General features: G+C 50.3%; 1 protein-coding gene across 1 annotated transcript in view; it reads right to left on the minus strand.

The window, feature by feature from the left end:
- Positions 1 to 4128: 4128 nt before the first annotated feature.
- Positions 4129 to 20035, minus strand: part of B4GALT1 (beta-1,4-galactosyltransferase 1) — a 63155-nt gene continuing 47248 nt past the window's right edge. Inside the window, exons 3-6 of the mRNA XM_045020984.1 lie at positions 12027 to 12214; positions 9559 to 9681; positions 5912 to 6016; positions 4129 to 5249 (exon numbers count right to left, since the gene is read on the minus strand). Coding sequence (XP_044876919.1) covers positions 5114 to 5249; positions 5912 to 6016; positions 9559 to 9681; positions 12027 to 12214 — 552 coding nt within the window. The 3' untranslated portion in view covers positions 4129 to 5113. The remainder of the gene's footprint in view (positions 5250 to 5911; positions 6017 to 9558; positions 9682 to 12026; positions 12215 to 20035) is intronic.

A 20035-nucleotide genomic window follows, 5' to 3' on the forward strand; every position in this document is an offset into this window, starting at 1 on the left:
TATGGCCCTGGCCTATGCAGACTGCAGCGTGCGTGGGAGCCAACCCGCTCTTACCTGCAGCCATGAGCAGTGGATGAAGCTGCTGCTTGGGGAGGCTAGCTCCCCAGCCCCCCTCTTCTGCCTGTGGTCCTGCCCATACGCCACCCCTGCTCTGCCCCAAGCCCCACCCCACTCTGCCCACTCTCTCCCTCCTCTCTTCCCTCCCCCTCCCTGCTCATCCCCTTCCAGCCAAATCCCTGAGCCCAATGAAGCAAATGACATTAGAAAGAAATTGCGGAAGAGTTTATTTCAAAAGAAAATGGAGCATGTTTTCCACTGCATGCCAGAAGGTGAAGACTGGACATGCAGAAGGTACCTAATTAAAAACAAGTATCAGAGGGGTAGCTGTGTTAGTTTGTATCCACAAAAACAATGAGGAGTCCGGTGGCCCGTGTATCTGAAGAAGTGGGTTTTTCACCCACGAAAGTTTACGCCCAAATAAATCTGTTAGTCTTTAAGGGGCCACCAGACTCCTCATTGTTTTAATTAAAAGCACTAAATTTAGGAATAAAAAATGTCAGTCACAGGTATTTTGATATACCCTGAAGTTTGTCAGAGATTTATTTGCAAAAACTTAGTAAGGACGAGTCAGCTGGCCTGCTGAATACACCATTAAATATTATGGAATACATGATGCAGCTCTTCTCTGTTTTACATTTTACATTTTCTCAGTCAGTATTTCAGGACTGCTGGGGGATAGCTGAATAGGGGTTATTAGGTCTATGGAGGTACTAGGGCTGCTAAGGTATAGCTAGGAGGCTAAGTCTGTGGAGGGGGGGTACCAAGGCAGCTGGGGGGTGTTGGGTCTGTGGGGGGGCGGGAGGAGGGTACCAAGGCAGCTGGGGGGTGTTGGGTCTGTGGGGGGTACCAAGGCAGCTGGGGGGTGTTGGGTCTGTGGGGGCGGGGAGGAGGGTACCAAGGCAGCTGGGGGGTGTTGGGTCTGTGGGGGGTACCAAGGCAGCTCGGGGGTGTTGGGTCTGTGGGGGCGGGGAGGAGGGTACCAAGGCAGCTGGGGGGTGTTGGGTCTGTGGGGGCAGGGAGGAGCGTACCAACGCAGATGGGGGATGTTGGGTCTGTGGGGGGTACCAAGGCAGCTGGGGGGAGGGTGTTGGGTCTGTGGGCGGTACCAAGGCAGCTGGGGGGTGTTGGGTCTGTGTGGGGGGCGGTAGGAGGGTACCAACGCAGTGGGGGGAAGTTGGGTCTGTGGGGGGTACCAAGGCAGCTGGGGGGGGTGTTGGGTCTGTGGGAGGTACCAAGGCAGCTGGGGGGTGTTGGGTCTGTGGGCGGTACCAAGGCAGCTGGGGGGTGTTGGGTCTGTGGGGGGGGGGGGAGGAGGGTACCAACGCAGTTGGGGGATGTTGGGTCTGTGGGGGGTACCAAGGCAGCTGGGGGGGGGGGTGTTGGGTCTGTGGGAGGTACCAAGGCAGCTGGGGGGTGTTGGGTCTGTGGGCGGTACCAAGGCTAAATGGCATCACATGGCACACAGGCCTTGTGCAGCCCCTGCCCAGAGTGGTCTGGACATGAATCCTGGGTTCATGCACCAGGAGCTGCACACTCCCTGCATCACCTCACACATGAAACGCTCATGTCTGCACAAGCCCTGCCCCACATGGGAGCCATCTAACCAATCCCTCAGCCACCTGTATCGCTCTCTCCACACCAAAGGCCCCCAACAAGCCAAGGACGTCCACATACTGACCCTCCATGGGCGCCCACCACTCAGTGTAGTCAAAAAACCATCAGATTTTCCACATGAATATTACCTCAAATTGCCCTCCCCTATACCCCATTATTGGCCGCAAAGCCCAACTGAGTGTCTCAGTACATACAGGAACTCCCTTTGTGTAATCACAGCAGCCACCACTCGTCGTCCTTGTACTCCAACAACACTGGGCCCAGATCTGAGCACCCTCTTCGCCATACACAGCTCAGCAGCCTCCCCCAGGCGCCTGAGAGTAGCCAAAGGTAAGAATGTGCCAGCAACATGAGCGTGGGGATGCAGGCAGAGCCGAGGCTGGCAGGCTGCTTTTCCACATGCACACACAAAGCAGGCGTGGTTGTGTGCACATGCATGTATGCATGTGTGTGCGCGTACACATGAATGTTAATGTATTTTTTAAACTCAAACATTCCCTTAATTTTCTCCTGAGTAAGTTCTTGAGCCATGCACAGCCTTGTACACCCAGACCTGGATGCAGCCTTCAGGGTTTTTCTTTTTTGGGGTGGGAAGGGGGAGGTTGGGAATCTAGACCATATTGTAACTCCATTTCCCGAGGAGGAGGCATTGTGACTGGGGCACATGCAGAAAGAATGAGCATTTAAAAGAAAAGTCAATGTATTTTGCCAGCAACCCGCCTTGCAGCCATTATACAGATTTGTATTCTAATAGACCCCATCTTGTCTCAGTGCAGCCCTGGAAATGAAGCACAGAAAGGGGAAGCAACCTGTCCAAGGTTACACAGCCAGGTCACAGCTGAGCCCGAGTCCCAGCCCAGCACCTTCACCCTAGACCAACTCAGGATTAAGCAACAAGCTACTGGCTATGAAAGAGAAAATGTCACTATTTAATGTGTTTTGTTTAAACAGTAGAAACATGGCAAGTGAGATTGCTGTTCATTTGTTCACAAACCGGCCTTTGATTTCATTTGGGGACATTTCAAAACCGTCCCAGGTCCCAGCACAGAAAGGGACCCTGCATGCTATACAAATGAGATGTACGCAAGTAAAACGTGAATTTCCCCCATGCCGGGACATCACACCGAGAGGAAATATTTGGTTCCCACATTCCCCTGGCATTCAGAGGGAGCTGGGGCCACACTCTCTAGACTCCTTTGAAAATCCCAGGCCACATTTGGCTACTAATCAGTGCTGCTGCATGTGCCTGGGTTTTGCAGAGAGACAATTAACCCAGATTCTGGAAGGGATCTAAGCCATGTGCTACTGCATCTCTGCCAACACATCGGTAACTCTAATGCCATTCCAAGCGTGAGGACAATTCCTCTCAAGAGCAGGCGTGTGCAGGCCGGCTCTTAGGTGGGGACCCTGCAATGGGCTCCACACAGGAACATCAGCTCTTCATTCCAAACAATGCTGGTTCTCTCTCATCCTGCTCAGAAGCCAGAGTTGTACTGGTTTAACTAAAGGTGTGATTGTATACAGATCTAGTGCACCTGTGTGTGTGGACACTCTCACATGGGTTTAGCTTGTGTTGGTAGGTGTACAGGTCTAAACTAAACCAAACAGGTCAGTAGACAAGCCCTTACAATCAGACTGAAGGGCAAGCACCTTCCCCGGCACCCCATGAGGTTAGTGGGGTTTCTGACCATGCCTTCAGCCATAGCCAGTGGCCAAAAAGCACATTTGAATAAAACAGCCCCCCCCCACCCCCAATTTTTAGATCAGCCCCTTCCTTCCTTGCATAATACAAATGGGACTTCAGCTCCACTTCTACTCTCCAAGGGGTAAACACACCTAGATGCAGGAGTAACCCCACAGGCCTGATCCAGAGCTCCTGCTAAGCCTCCCACTGACTCCTGAGAGTTTTGGATTGGGCCCAATTAGCATAAACCATTTTAGATTGAGCTGGTTGAAAGGTGGCAAAAAATTCACAAACACTGCTGAGATGTGAAATTCTGACCTGCTCTAAATGCCATAATGCTGAAGGGGAAAGGCGAGGTGTATAGGCTGGCACTGTCGCCTTTCTGCAGTTTAAAAATGCCATGAACAAGAAAGTGTACATTCCTCAGTGGCTGCAGAAGTTACAAACGAGTATGGACCTGGAACACTTTCTCACATCTTAGCGGACACACTTTCATTGCGGGTTTCAGATCAGCGAAGTAAGCCTGATCTTTCCTGTCCTGTTAGTACTAAAGCATTAAAGAGTACATGGACAAATATGTAGCACAAACTTAATACATGGCTCATACATCATGAAGCACATAAGAACCTGTCATTGTGGGGACAGGCTATTTCTAAGCCTCGTTTAACAATGATGCTACATCCTAGTTTAATTAAGGTATTAACATACAAATGTCTCTTTTAAAAACCAAATTTCCCTCACATCATCTTAAAATATCACAAAACAAAAGGAACAGTGAATTCAGGTTTTATGTACAAAATTAAGAAAAATGCATTTTGTTTTTGTGAAATGTATATGGTATTTAAATAGCATGATAAGCTCTTACGAAAGTAAACTAATTTCAGTAAATTTTAATTAAAAAAAGATTATAGTTTCAGCCCATAATTACAACCAAATTGCCTTTCTTAAAAAATAGAATGCATCTTACACTGCTCTATCTAACAAGAGATCTTTCCGAGCAGGTCACCTGGACACAGTACTTCTTGCACCAAGCATAATATTTATACCATCCTGTGCAGCTCCCACCAAGCCTAAGTGTCCTGTCTATATAGCGCTCACTGGAGGATTGGGACCCAAGTTATTAAAATCCCCTTTGAGATAAAATCTGTTGCTGTTAGATTTTGTAAGATCAATTTTTCCAAAACTTGCTCTGCATAAAATTAAAGAAAAAATGTTTGGTTTGGCTGATGTTAGACAAGAATAAATGATATTGCCTCCATTAAAAAAAAATCTAATACAAAGTGTAAACTTGTACAATTTTAGCAGCATTTTCCAGTCCTTCATAAAGTAACAACAGCAAAGAATTTAAAGCAGTGTTCTCATCTACTTAATTTAACCTATAGAAGAAATAATATGGGTAATAATAATAAAGTAATTGCTGATTCATCATTTGTTTGTGAACAATAACAACATTTGAATAAAATATTTGTAGGGAGCACTGCAGCAGATACATAATGTCCAGCATTTTCTGGCAATGTAAATATTTACAACTCTTATTTACAGTTTCTAAAACTTACAAAAATATTGTAGAGCTAGAAAGTTGTGTAAAGTCAAGTTTGGGATTAAAAAGTCTCACTTGTCCAGGAGACTGGGAAAAACTTTGCATAGCTGAATGAGGCTCTCTTTTTCATTCTGACTGTACAAACAGTACATATAAAAATCCTATGGATCAGATATCCTGGTAGCTTCTAAGTCTTCACTTCTGCCTCTCCAACACTAGTTTTTTGGTGAGCCAACATCCACTGTGATTTTGGTATACAGTGGGTATTTCTCAGTTTTCACTACCTTGTATGACAGCGTATTTAAGCCATCAGAATTCATTGTCTCTCTTGTGTGAGCAATTCTGTCAAACCTGTGAAAACAAAATGATGCAATATTGTAATATTAGCACTGTAATGACCTCGAACTGCAAGCAGTGCACCGCACCCACCCGCAGCACAGCTTTATGGCTCAATGGCCACAAGAAAGGATTAAAACAGAGGTGGCCACAAGCAGCTGTTTTATATAGTCCCCTATGCCCCCTCTCTTCTCCACCTACCAGACTGGGGGGAGGGAAAGCTTGGGGCTGCTGCCTTGCGGCTAGGGGCTTCTGCCCAGTGGGGAGAGGGGTCTCAGGGCTTCAGCAGGAGCAGGGCTGAAGCCCTGGGGCCTGGCAGGACCTTTCTGCGGGACTGAAGGCCAAGACCCCCTCCTTCCCACAGGGTTGAAGCCCCGAGCTGACAGGTGCATCCCGGCACTCGAATTTCTGAAGACTGTCATATGTGGCTCGGAGGGTCAGTAAATTTGGCCAATCCGGACTGAAATAATCAAAGCGTTCAAAGCTAATCCTACATCTGGGTATCCCAGCATGTTCCAACAGGTTAGGTGCAATAATTGTGTGACCGCTCGGCCCACTGAGTAAAGTAACTTGTGTGACCAGACCTCCACATAGTAAGGGGAAGGCGGGATAATCGGGAACTATCAGCCTTGAGAGCATCTCTAACTTGTCAAGAAGGGGAAGCGAGATGGACACACCTCTGTGGGTTGGGTTCATTATTACGGTCTCTTGAATGGCGAATCATTCGGCACTTCCCAATTACAGCATCTGGGCGAGATATTCTCATACCTTTAAAAAACAGCCTGTGAAAGTAAACATATCAAGAGGCTACTATTATTCTAACAAGTACTTGAGTACCCAGTTAAAGCCACTTCTACCTAAAACTTTTTTTTTTTGGCCCAAAAATGCATATTCAGGACAACCAAAACATTCCACACATTTGTACTAATTTTGGCGAATTGTTTCAGTCAGAGAAAAAGAAAAACAGTTTTGGAAATGTCAAAATGAATGACAAATGGTCACTGGGTGGGTGAGAGAGAGAGAGACCCTAAAGCCCCCCCGTGTCCTAGAGCCCAGGCTCCAGCCTGAGCCCGGAAGTCTACACAGCAATGAAACAGCCTGACAGCTTGAGCCCTGGCAGCCTGAGTTGGCTGACACGGGCCAGCCGCGGGTGTCTAGCTGCTGTGGAGATGTTCCTTCTGAGTACCTTTCCCAGATCCGAAGAAGAGCTCTGTGTAAGCTCGAAGGCTTGTCTCTTCCCCCAACAGAGGCTGATCCAATAAAGGGTATTACCTCACTCTCCTTGTTTCAAATTCAACATTTTGTTTGACCCCACACAAGTTTTTCTGACTTTTTGATTCACTTAAAATTCCAAAAAAACGTTGGTTTTGAGTTAACCCAAAACTATTTTTTTTCAGTTATTTGGAATTGCCAGTGAACTGAAAAAATCCATTATTTGCACAGCTCTGCTGATTCGATGGTAAAGCTTCCTGAGCTAAAGCAGTGGCCCAGGTCATTTCAAAATCCACCATTTGCAATCCCGCTGAGAAGGCAATGCTGTGAGAAAGCACAAAGGTTTGAACCAAGCTGCAATACTGCCTGCTAGATACATACAGAAGACGAATTTGCAGTATGGGGTTAATGATACCGTCTCTCTCCTTGCAGTAGAACGTTACATTGTGCTCTCTCTGTGTGCATGTGTAGAGTGTTAAGTGCCATTTAGCAGGGTCGGCAGCCACACTCTCTTTTAGTTTGAGCCACCCACTAAAAACTGCCTTCTTAGCTTTCAAAACTACTCCCCGTCCAGATGGTGCAACAGTGTCTCTGCAGAACTGCCCCATGAGGTCAGCACTGGAACTCTGCTGTTACCCTCTGGCTTCATATTCTGAACTCCTACGCCTGGCTAACGCTTGTGGGTTCAATCCTGTAGGGTGCCAACTGCTGTCAGCTCCCACAGACTCCAGAAGGAGTTGGGGACGCTCAGCACCCCACAGGATCCACCCATCTCCATTTCTTCCCACCATAACTGGCTCTCCATCACCTTCCCACAGCAGTCTCTCACTTGTCTGCTCCACCCGCACTATTCCCTATACATGCACCTACATTATAACAACAGTATGCTCCTGATTTCCCAAAACCCAATGGCCATCTGAACTGCTGCATTATCCAAATCCTGTCTTTGGCCCCCAGCGGGGAATAATGCACATTCAGAGGACCGAGCAGAGACCTGGGCTGTGGGGGAGGCCATGCTGATGCAGTATAGCTTTTGTGACAGTGCAGGGAGCCCTCTCCGGCCCCACTGTCATGGGAAGGAGTGAACGGGGCTGTGACCACGGAACTGCAGAGGGGCTCCCTGCCGCTCTAACACAGGTCAGCTGGCCCATGTCTGTGTTCTCTTTGCTGTTACTACCTAGAGTCAAAAGCGGCAGAAAATGTTAACTCTCAGGGTAGTTCAGCTCTGGAACAGGCTTGCGAGGGAGGCTGTGGAGTCCCCAGCACTGGAAGTGTTTAAGAACAGGCTGGACAAACACCTGTCAGGGATGGTCTAGGTTGGGTTGGTCCTGCCTCAGTGCAGGGGGCTGGACCTGGTGACCTCTTGAGGTCCCTTCCAACCCAACGTTTCCATGATTCTACGATTTCAGATTTTATACCACTCCCTCCCTCCCCCTTTGCTAATGCTCTCTAGCTCTTCTGTAACAGTTTCCAGCCACAGATGTCAGAGCATTTTACAAAGGGAATATAATTTCCCTTTAAGCAGGTGACATCATGCAAAGTTGGTTTTGCTTTTTTAAATAGGTAAACCATAACATTTACAGATGTCTCAGAAGTTGTTTCATAAACTCAGGGGAAGTACCAAAGCCTATTACAAGGCCAAGGGGTAGAGAAACATTTCAGACTAAACAGAGGTTAGTAAAACCTTTCACGTGTGAACTGAAAAATCAAAACACTGGAGATTTCCAAAAACGACTGGTCTGCTCTCTGTGCAGAAAACATTGTAAAATCTAAGGCACAAGCTGCACTGTGCAAATAGCTCCCTGTACTGGTTTCCATGGTACTTTATGCTCATTCCTGGAGTTTTCAGTGTTCTATTTTACATGTTAGTATTTCGCAGCTGCTTAGATTTTGCTGACAGACACCATTCCCCGCGTACTGGAACTGCAAGATTCCAGACTGGGCCGAGTTTCAGATCGACTGTGCTCCTATCATGCAGGTGAGGTTTCTCACTTCTCCACCTGCAGAGAACGTGCCCTGGCATGCTGAACAGACCCACCCTAGCCAGTGCCCCTCAGCTCTTCTCCCCACCCCGTCCTGAGCTGTAGAGCGTTTCCTGAGAGAGTGGCTTGGGGGTTGGATTGAGGTGCCTCTCTGCAGGCCTTCCCAGCGCCACTGTCCCCAATGCTGGGAAGGAATCACCTAACATAGCAAGTGAGGAGAAAGCAGATTCTGGAAGACACAAGGAATCTTGCTGCTGCTGAACCCATGGCCCTGACCTGGCATCTCTCAGGCCTCACATTGAGATCAGCACCACCAGCAAGCTGCTCACACCTTCTGCCACTGGATGCGGACTGCCCCTTCCTGCTGCCCCAGCTCGCTCTGACTGGGAGCCAGCGCAAACAGTGAGCAGGGCGCCCCATGCTCCAGGGCCATCCTTGGCTGCAGACCCACGCAGCTCCAGGTTGCAGATCTGCATTAGCATCAGCCTGCACCGTGATGGTTCCTCTGGGTGAGGAGGGGAAATGAACACAGCACTGTCAGCGAGACTATTAGGGTGTGTGCTCCCAGCTCCCCTGCTCTGACTTGCTGTGAAATCAGGACCCTGCGCCAGAGAGGAGACTCCATCGCCACCTCCCACTTCCCTACTAGGGCTGTGCTGCAGGGTCAGAGATGGCGGAGAGCCCCAAATGGCTGTGGTGGCCAGCAAACACAGCCCTAGCCAGCAAGGAGCTCGCCCCGCAACCCACCCCGCCCATACGACACGGGAGCTGGGACGGACGGATGCTCCCAGCTAGTGTCTCCCCAGGAAGGATCCGGGTTCCTGAAGAGCTCTTCCCCTGGGAGTGCAGTTTACAGCACACACACTCCTGGCCTTTTAGTGTGCAGCATGTGAAACTGAGGCTCTCTGGCCACGCCAGTGCACCTCTGGCGAGGCACTGCCCACAGAGCGCGAGAAGAGGGAAAGCTCTAGCGTGCAGGGCTGCAGACACAGCACGGGCTAAAGCCAACTGCTTTAAGCATTACTCAGGGGGTCGTAAGTCACACACAGACAGGGAGAACAGTGCCGAGAGCCCAGGCTAGTAGCAGCTTCTAGCTGCACAGCAATAGCATGTTCCAGCTTGGGTCTTACCGGTTATAAATGTCGTCATCTTCGCCACCCCAGCCCCAGTAATTATTAGGAAATCCATTGATTTTTACCAATTGCTCCTTGCTTAAAGCAGACACACCTCCGAAATACTGATTGTACGGTAAACTGCAAGGGGAAAAGAGCTTTGTTAGTGCACCAGGCTTGTTACTGAAAAGGCAGGGCTGGATGGCGCCATCAGACACAGCCCTGAGCAAAGGGGTGCATACACTGCACCCCTCGACCACTCTCACGGGCACTGCGACTCCCAGCTTTTGCCTGGTCTTCCGGGGTAGGGCTAGTGATGACGCTGGCCTGGACCAGCAGTAAGTTACCACCCCACCGCTAGCCCTTCCTCTAGCGCCCTGGCCACTGAGTCAGTCTGTGGGGCGTCATGGCCCCATCCCCCCGGCTCCAGGGGGGCAGTCAGTGGCTGAGTAGCCTGGCTCACTGGTATGGATCTGGAGAAGAGGTGCAAGATACATGTGCAGCATTCGTACAGCGTAGCCCAGTGACAAGCCATGGCCTCTAGGGCCCCGAAGCAGGGCTGTAAATGGGCTTGTTATGAGCAAGTTTAGAACAAGCTTCCAAGCGCAGTATTTAAAAATGAGCCTTTGCCCGTTTCCTAACAAGGTCTGCTGACAGGCACGTTCTCCCTGCAGGGGGAATAAGCAGGTGGCTAGGAAGAGGCATACCACAGGAACGACTAGCGGGGCTGGGCTGGGGTCTGTCACTGGAATGACTAGCGGGGCGGGGCCCGTCACTGGAATGACTAGCAGGGCGGGGTGGGGCTGGGGTCTGTCACTGGAATGACTAGCAGGGCTGGGGGGTGGGGTCCGTCACTGGAATGACTAGCAGGGCTGGGGGGTGGGGTCTGTCACTGGAATGACTAGCAGGGCGGGGCTGGGGGCCTGTCACTGGAATGACTAGTGGGGCGCGGGGCTGGGGCCTGTCACTGGAATGACTAGCGGGGCGCAGGGGTGGGGCCTGTCACTGGAATGACTAGCAGGGCGGGGCTGGGGGTCTGTCACTGGAATGACTAGTGGGGCGCGGGGCTGGGGGCCTGTCACTGGAATGACTAGCAGGGCTGGGGTCTGTAACTGGAATGACTAGCAGGGCTGGGGGCTGGGGTCTGTCACTGGAATGACTGGGGGTCTGTCACTGGAATGACTAGTGGGGCGCAGGGGTGGGGGCCTGTCACTGGAATGACTAGTGGGGCGCAGGGGTGGGGCCTGTCACTGGAATGACTAGCAGGGCGGGGCTGGGGTCTGTCACTGGAATGACTAGCAGGTCTGGGGGGTGGGGTCTGTCACTGGAATGACTAGCAAGGCGGGGCTGGGGGCCTGTCACTGGAATGACTAGCAAGGCGCGGGGCTGGGGCCTGTCACTGGAATGACTAGCAGGGCGGGGCTGGGGTCTGTCACTGGAATGACTAGTGGGGCGCGGGGCTGGGGTCTGTCACTGGAATGACTAGCAGGTCTGGGGGGTGGGGTCTGTCATTGGAATGACTAGCAAGGCGGGGCTGGGGGCCTGTCACTGGAATGACTAGCAAGGCGCGGGGCTGGGGCCTGTCACTGGAATGACTAGCAGGGCGGGGCTGGGGTCTGTCACTGGAATGACTAGTGGGGCGCGGGGCTGGGGTCTGTCACTGGAATGACTAGTGGGGCGCGGGGCTGGGGGTCTGTCACTGGAATGACTAGCAAGGTTAGGTGTGCATGTGTTCATGCATTAGGTGGAGCACAGACACATTTAGTCTCTCTCTTTTGGTGCTGTCTTCCCTGATCACTCACCCACCATAACCACAGTGGCTCCACCCACATATTAATGGCTGAGAATTCTACCATGCAGCCATTTCTAGGTGCAAATATCCGTGGGGTTTCCCTGTCAGACAGGTCAGGATGAATAAGCTGATGACATGGCCAAGAAGATCATATCTTTGTCCCCAAGAGCAGGCATGGTGACCGTTGGTCTGCAAGGGACACTCTCCACACAGCACAGTGTCACTGGGATTTTCCAATATCCCAGGGGTGGCCATTCTGGAAAACCTCCTGGCCCAGACATCCTGACAAACTTTGCTAACACAATGCTAAATACACAGGGCCAAATTCACCTGGGGTCTTGGGTAGGAGCAACCCCACTGCCTTAAATGGAGACAGAATAGCATTTACTGGTTGCTTTCATGGATACAGGATAAAATCAGCAGCTACGGGATGAGCACAAAAAATCTGAAAAAGATCAGCTTCCATTTTTTCTACTCCTGTGACTGATATTTGAAAACTTTTAAAAACAGTTACTTAATCTTTCCCACAGACAAACCTTTTTTTCCAGTCCTACACTGTGACAAATTGCAGCCAGGAGTGATTTTTCCAGGCCTTCAATATGAGGCTTATACTGGAGATGCTGCCACTCTGCCATAGGCATGGAAGGTTAAAATACAGATGAGTAACAAACAGTCCATTGAAAAGAGCTCTCACCGAAATCCAAACTTATCCATCGATACAGAAAGGTGCCGTGGCTGGCTGTAACACTTGTAGATGTTTCTGTCGTCCATTGGAATTAGGTCTACGTCACTAAATACAAAGCAACCATAGTCATATTCTTTCAAAGCTTCTTTGAAGCCTATGTTCAGAAGTTTAGCACGATTAAAGGTTTCTTCTCCACCCTAATTTAAAACAAACAAAAAAAAAATTAAGCACCTTAAGGAGGTTAGTATACACTGTCCATTTCTTACCTGTTACCAAGTATCCCATCTGTCACACTGGACCTGCACCGCCACCACCAGAGTCAAAGTCCCCCGGTGCCCTCACAGCCCAGGTGACGGAATACGACTAGCACTACAACCCATCTAAAGAGCAGACACTGATGCCCAGAAACTCCTTTGCCCAAATGCTATATTTTCTGGGCAGCTGAATCTATGTGCGGTTCAGAGACATGTGGGGAAGCTGACATGGTAGACAACAGAATAACCAGCTGGACTACACTCCATTCGTCCTGCCAGTTACTGGCACATGAGATCCTAGAAGCACAGGTCACCCCCACTTCACTCTCTACCCACCCCATCGCACAGGTGAGCCCCATCAACCTTGTGTGGGCATTAGTGTGTGCCCTTGTTGCCAAGAAGGCTAACGACATTTGGGGCTGTATAAGTAGGGGTATTGCCAGCAGATCGAGGGACATGATCATTCCCCTCTATTCAGCACTGGTGAGGCCTCATCTGGAGCAGTGTCCCCAGTTTTGGGCCCCACACTACAAGAAGGCTGGGACACAGGAGTTCTCAACCAGGTCAGACCACCTCCACCACTGCAAGCTTGAACTGGCATCTGCTCAGCTGGCCAAGCACATCCATGCCAGGGCACAGACAGCAAGCGTTTCATCCATTTGGTGTTTTCCCCTCTATGCTTTATGCCTAGACTCTCTCGATGTAGATTCAGACAGGTCTGTGGACTCTAGAGGCAGCGGCTGTTTCTGTGATGGGACTGTTAGTACAGCCAGACTCCTCTGACTCAGTTGCAGCCCTTGGCTTTGCTGCAGCTTGGAGGACGGCAGGCTATGATCCACGAGCCCTAGCAGGCTAAAATGCACTAGTGCATGGTCCATGGAGAGTTGTCCTGGCACACGGTGCTGAGTCCTCCTTGTTTCCAGTGGCTAAAATTTACCCAGCCCTTTCCTGGTGGGATGGGTCCCTCCCATAGGCAACTGCTGTACTTGCCACAGGGACATTGTGTGACGGCAAATGGAGGGGGGGGGGGCTGTGTGAGCATTAATGGAAGGAAAAGCCGTTCACAAGACACGATCCCCGCTACAGAAAAGCTTCTGAACCCCTATCCCAACAAGGACGTTGCCAGGGTGTTACAGCTGTGATCAGAACAGGAAGGTGCACACTGAGGTTTTTTGTGTGTATCTGTTGTTAAAAAGGGCCATGTGTTGCTCAACTGGTGACAATTCAGAAGCACTGTCAGGGCTGGAGTAACTGAGGGTACGTCTACGCTACCCGTCGAATCGGCAGGTAGTGATCGATCTATCAGGGATCGATTTATCGCAGCTAGTGTAGATCCCTGATCGCTCTGCCGTCGACTCCGGAACTCCACCAGGGCGGGAGGCGGAAGCGGAGTCGACGGGGGAGCGGCAGACGTCGATCCCGCGCCGTAAGGACGCGAAATAAGTGATTCTAAGTCGATCTAAGATACGTCAACTTCAGCTACGCTATTCTTGTAGCTGAAGTTGCTTATCTTAGATCAATCCCCGCCCCCCAGTGTAGACCAGGCCTGAGATTTAAATTTCCCAGTATCCCACGAGCTGCTGAATGGTTTAGCCTCATACTAATCCCAACGCTTTCAAAAGGAAAAATACAGAAGTAGGAAATTCACTGTGTTTTGTACTTTCTCTCCTGATTTATTTTTGGGGTGGTGGTGGGAGCAGAATAAAAATAAAAATAAAAAACAAACACAAAAAACACAACAGGGCCAGATTCTAATACCCTTTCTCTGGTTTAGTATCACCTTGCTCTAGGAGTGCTCGCCTTGGCTTCAATAGTACCATTCAGTGTAACGAAGGCTAGCAAAGCTGGGCCCTGAATCTGTACTAAATGAATAAATAATATCCTCTTCCGCTTGGCCAAAGAAACATCACCCCCTAGGGGAATCCCACTGTGCCCTGAGCTCAGCCAGCTGTTATTGTGTAGCTAGCTTCCACTCGCAGTGTTTGCAACGTGTCTGTGCGGGGCTCTGTTAGCCCCACTGAGATCTAGCTTCCACTCACAGCACATTCAGTTACTTTTGACGTTTAAGCAGGAGGCAAACAGCCGGCACTCTTGCTAATGTTACAATTTGTGCTTATCTATTTGCCTGTCCTCTGGCTATGGAAACCAATTAAGGTCCGAAGGACGATAGGCAGCCAGCACCTGTGCAGAATGTGTCTCCATGCAAACCTCAAGGGGAGTGTCTTTTCCCTTTTCCATGCATAGAACGGACCATCCCAGCGGGTCTCAGCAGCACACACAAGGCGGATTCACAGCCAGGCATGTGGGTAATCCTTCGTATACAGGGCAGAAAGCTGGCAGCCTGGTGAAAACAAAGACTTCCCCTTCTTCATCACCCAGGCCGTAGAACTTGCCCAGCCAAACTGAACAAGAAGTGCTGTCTGTGTTAATGGCCTGTCAATTGACATGAGAGGGGGAAATCCGCACCAAGAGAATCCCTCAGATGGCAGAGTGCTCATTCACAGGGTGGGACTGAGGCCACAAACAGAAGAGTTAGAGAAGAAATCCCTTTTGCTTCTGCGACACAGCTACCCCCAGACAAACGGCTTCATACTTGGTCTAGCTGTGGCTTGTGCAGACTGCACTGAGGGGTCTGTAGCCATTTTCTCACCTGTGGAGGCTGGAATGCTAATCCTGTGGGGCCTGCCAAATAGCCAACTTCCACAGCTGCACACATGCACCCCCCCCATGGCAGAGGGGAACCTTGCCCTTTGACCGGGCAGGAAATATGGCCCAACTGGACCATCTGCATTAGTCTGTCCCACCCCTTGAGGCTCTACCCTCTACATGGAGACCACTAACCAAGGAGCAGCAGCAGGCTCTCGACGAGGAAGGGGCAACTGTAGATAGACCTTCAGGGCCCTGTCGATGTCCAGAGAACACCTTCACTCCTTTGTCACTTCCGGAAGAAGAGCACCCTGTGGTGGGCAATTCTGCCGTCCCTGTGACAGCAGAGGGAAGGAAAGGAGCCCCCAGAAAACTCCTCTTCCCTTCTTGGTGGCAGGTTGGAAGCCTATCTAGCTCAGAGAGGAGAGTGCAGTCAGATTAGACTCAGACCAGTGGAGTTCTATGGGAGCAGCTCTGCTGGAGACACTGGAGTGACCTGCTCTGGAAGGCTTAGAAGCAAGCTGTGATCTGAAGCTCCTGGATGGGCCCAAGGGCAGGGAGGCCAGCCTCTGTCCCACAGGCTCTGAAGGCTGTTGCCAACTGCCAGCATGGCGAAGCCTTTGAAGGAAAGCAACAGGAGGCTTCATTTTGTTTAGAAAAACCTCTTCTAAGCCAGGAAATACCAGCTGCCCATAATAGTGCCCAGCAGTGGGGAAGTGGCACAAAGTATGCAGAGCCGTCAGACACCAGGAAGGAACCAGCAATCCCCCTGGGGGACAGGAATAGAGTTATAATTGCCATCTTCAGCCTCGGATGTCCACTGAAAGTACGAAACACGACATGTACTCCCAGGTTCCCATTTCCGCACAGCGCCCCCTTCTGGCGTATGTATACACTACACACTACGCCCAGGTTCTGATTCAGGCCTGAGCCTAAGGCCCCACACCCGGGTCAGCAAGCACTCAGGACCCAAGTCCTAGAACCCTGCTGGGGAGGGGCAGGGGTGTCAGTGCCCGAGTACCACTGTGACTTGGGTCCAAGCCCTGTCCTTTTGCAGTGTGGACACAGCTCAAGCCGCAGACCTGATTGAGAAGGGCTGCGTAGGGCAGTGTGGATGCGCTAGCACAGCTGAGAGATCCGGGTCTAGCAACTGTAAATGCAGCTTTGCAATACAGTGCAGTGGCTCAAGGGCAGGCGTGGAAACACAAGAGCTGGGTTTACAATGCAGTGTGGACTAACTCTAGAGCTCTGAGGAGATGGCAGCACCTGTGGGAGAGGGTAAGGCTCTGGGCACTGGACTGACTGCATGGGTGACAAAGACTCCCTCAGTGTCGCGGGGGGGGTGAGACATGCCTGTGTTAAACATTAACGGGGAGAGGGGGTTAGAGAAGTCTTGGGGATTTGGACCTCCAACTCCCATTGGCCGTCACCAGTAGCACAGGGAGAGACATTTTGGACAGGCCTGCGACAGGCCTGCTTGCAAGTGTCTGTGGGATCAAGGCCTTAACGCTCAGGTGCCTAACTCCCCAAGAGACATAAGAACGGCCATATTGGGTCAGACCAATAGTCCATCCAGCCCAGTGTCCTGTCTGCCGACAATGGCTGGTGCCAGGTGCCCCAGAGGGAATGAACAAAACAAGTAATGATCAAGTGATCCATCCCCTGTCGCCCATTCCCAGCTTCTGGCAGGCAGAGGCTAGGGACACCCACAGCATGGGGTTGTGTCCCTGCCAATCCTGGCTAACAGCCATTGCTGGACCTGTCCTCCATGAACTGATCTAATTCTGTTTTGAACTCTGTTATAGTCTTGGCTTTCACAACATCCTCCGGCAAGGAGTTCCACAGGTTGACTGTGCGTTGTGTGAAGAAGTACTTCCTTCTGTTTGTTTTAAACCTGCTGCCAATTAATTTCATTGGGTGATTCCCTAGTTCTTGTGTTAGGTGAAGGGGTAAATAACATTTCCTATTCACTTTCTCCACACCAGTCATGATTTTACAGACTTCTATCATATCCTCCCCTTAGTTGTCTCTTTTCTAAGCCGAACAGTCCCAGTCTTTTTAATCTCTCCTCATATGGAAGCTGTTCCTTGCCCCTAATCACTTTTGTTGCCCTTCTCCCTTACCTTTTCTAATTCCAATTTATCTTCTTTGAGATGGGACGACCACATCTGCACGCAGTATTCAAGATATGGGTGTACCATGGATTTATATAGAGGCAATATGATATTTTCTGTCTTATTATCTATCCTTTTCTTAATGATTCCCAACATTCTGTTTGCTTTTTTGACTGCCACTGCACATAGTTCTCTGAAAACATCAGCTCAATCTCCCAGACACTTCTTTGAAAGCCCTAGTCTAAATCGCAGGGGCGGCTCCAGGCCCTGGCACGCCAAGTGTGTGCTTGGGGCGGCATGCCGCGGGGGGCGCTCTGCCGGCCACCGGGAGGGCGGCAGGCAGGCAGCCTTTGGTGGCGTGCCTGCGGAGGGTCCAGTCCGCTGGTCCCGCGGCTCCGGTGGACCTCCCGTGGGCGTGCCTGCGGAGGGTCCACTGGTCCCATGGCTTCGTGGAGCCGCGGGACCAGTGGACCCTTCACAGGCACGCCTGCGGGAGGTCCACCGGAGCTGCGGGACCGGCGACCGGCAGAGCACCCCCCGCGGCATGCCGCCGTGCTTGGGGCGGCGAAATGTCTAGAGCCGCCCCTGCTAAATCGACATGTATTTGATTACTTCTCTAGGACTATTGCAGCATCCAAAGTGTTTCTAGTCCACACTGGATGTTCTTTGCTAGGAGTATTATTGACTCTACAGCCCCTGGTGCCATGCAGCCAGCAGCAGCCACAACATTGCTGCGGTAAGTAAAATAATTCCTTAACAGAAAACACCAGGAACAGAGCGTGGTGCAGAAATGTCCATTATTTGACTTGCAGCTGGAGGCGCGTGCTGCCCACTGAGCACGCCAGCGGCAGAATGCAGGGAATGGAGTGCCGTGGACACTTACAGGCCACTCAGTTGTCAGCTGTTTTCCAGATCGAAGGTCAGAAGATTAACTGAGTTAAACTGGAATAACCAACTGTTGCGGGTGCATTGCACAACTGCCTCCCAGCACACATTCAAAAGAGAGTAATTGGTGCCAACGAAAGGTCAGGGCTGTTCTGAGCAGCCTCCCCACAGGAGAGTCTCTTCATTATTTTTTTTCTCAGTACCCATAGGAGATCACAGAAACAACAGCATCTGCCTCTGCTGTACACTAACCCACAAGCAGAGTGACCCAGCAAACTGGCAAATAGGAGCTAGGCAGCATTTCTTTTTATTCTTTCTAAAACACAGCCCAGCAGCTCCATCCTGCCCTGTGAAACAACATGTAAAAACACAACACCCACACATGAGCACAGTCAGATACCACACAATGTACCACACATGCAATCACAGGACAAAGCCAGGGCCAGTGGGAAATAGCTGGAAAAACAACTGAAATTTGCAGGGAATTTTCTAATCCTCCCCAATCCCTCTACCCATTTTAGCAACATAATGTGACACTCACAGCCACGTGCACAGAGAGAACCCTGCACATATCAGGGTGAATGTGTTAGCTCAGTAAAGCAGCAACAAGGGGTAACTGTGGATGTAGCTACACCCAGCAGCCAAGTCAAGGGAGGGCTCTAGGAGGGGAAGGCTGGTTCAGTGGCTGAGGTGCTAACCTGGGACTCAGGAGACCCAGGTTCAATTCCCTGCTCTACCACACACTCCCTGTGTGATCATGGGGAAGTTCCTCATCTACAGCAATGGGGATAACAGCATTGCTCTGCCTCCCAGGGAGGCAGGAGGACAAACTCAGTACAGACTGGGAGGAGCCAAGTAGCGGGGCAGGAGAATTATGTATGGAACAAGTCAGCAGAGTTCCCATCCTGGAGAGAGTGACTGAGGTGACACCCAAACTGGTCACTCAAGTTCTACCTGGGAAGAACTTTCCCCAATGTTTTTAAAGACTGCCTTGTCCCCAGGAATGTGGACACCAGAGGAGGAAAGTGATTTCAGGGGGTTACTGGAAATGGATGGTCATCTCACTCACAGGCCTACTGGTGCATTCTACAACTCCCGGAATGCCTATCCCATAATGCCCAGGGGCATTCTCAACATGAGGGATGGCATTGGGGGATGTAGTTTGGAGGGCCAGCTAAGCTGGTGGGGCATTGGCACTTGCGGCTTCCATTGTTGACTGGGCTGGGTCAGGCAGACCTGACCTGAAGACCTCATCTCAGATGTCGCAACACATTGTGACCAGTGCTTGTAGACTGTTTGCAGATGCAAAACATTAGAGGGATCTTGCAAGCTCCAGTTGTCCTAATCGATTGTTCATTATAACATCTTTTTTATCTCCCACCAGCAAGGCACAGCTGCAGGTTTATTTCTTAGATTACCCATTTAAATAGATGTTGGCATGTGAATGGCCCAAATTAAGTTAACACTTAATTGAGGTAAACAGGCCAAAGGTCAGGTTCACAAGTGTGTTGATGGTATTTGTTCCACTGAAGATTGGTTATTGACCCATTAACTGGGGTTGGCAGAAATGGATCCATTTACATCAGGAGGAATTTTAAAAAAGACTAGATTTTAAAAAACAATAGACCATAAAATTGCTGCTCTACATTCCCCCCCAACCCACCCAGCTTGAGTTTTCCACTGGCTCTGGTTATACCCCAGACACTTTACAAATACCACTTTTCTGACTTCAGTCCAGTATTAATGTGGTGCATTTCAGACAGCCAAGAATTGAATGGTGAAGATGCAATGGATTCACGCCTGAATTGCATTGCACTGAAAGGAAGAAGTTTGACATTACCAGTGCAGCAGCAGTAAGGGTCAGCGCTCCTCTCTCTTTCTATGAGATGTAGAGTACAGAAGAGCACGTAGGCGGAGTGCAAGAATCAGATCACACAGTAATTTTCCTTGCTTCAGTGACTGCTTTGCTATAGACACGATTAACAAGTAAAGGTAAAATTTCCCCACTAGAAGGAAAAAAAGAAAAAAAAAAAGAAGGATGGATGCAAAGGGAAGGACAGACAAGAAAAAGAGAAAAGCAATTGTCAAGACAGCAGAGAAATAAGAACGTTTTCCTCCT

Source organism: Mauremys mutica, chromosome 6, assembly GCF_020497125.1.
Source record: "Mauremys mutica isolate MM-2020 ecotype Southern chromosome 6, ASM2049712v1, whole genome shotgun sequence".
NCBI lineage: Eukaryota > Metazoa > Chordata > Testudines > Geoemydidae > Mauremys > Mauremys mutica.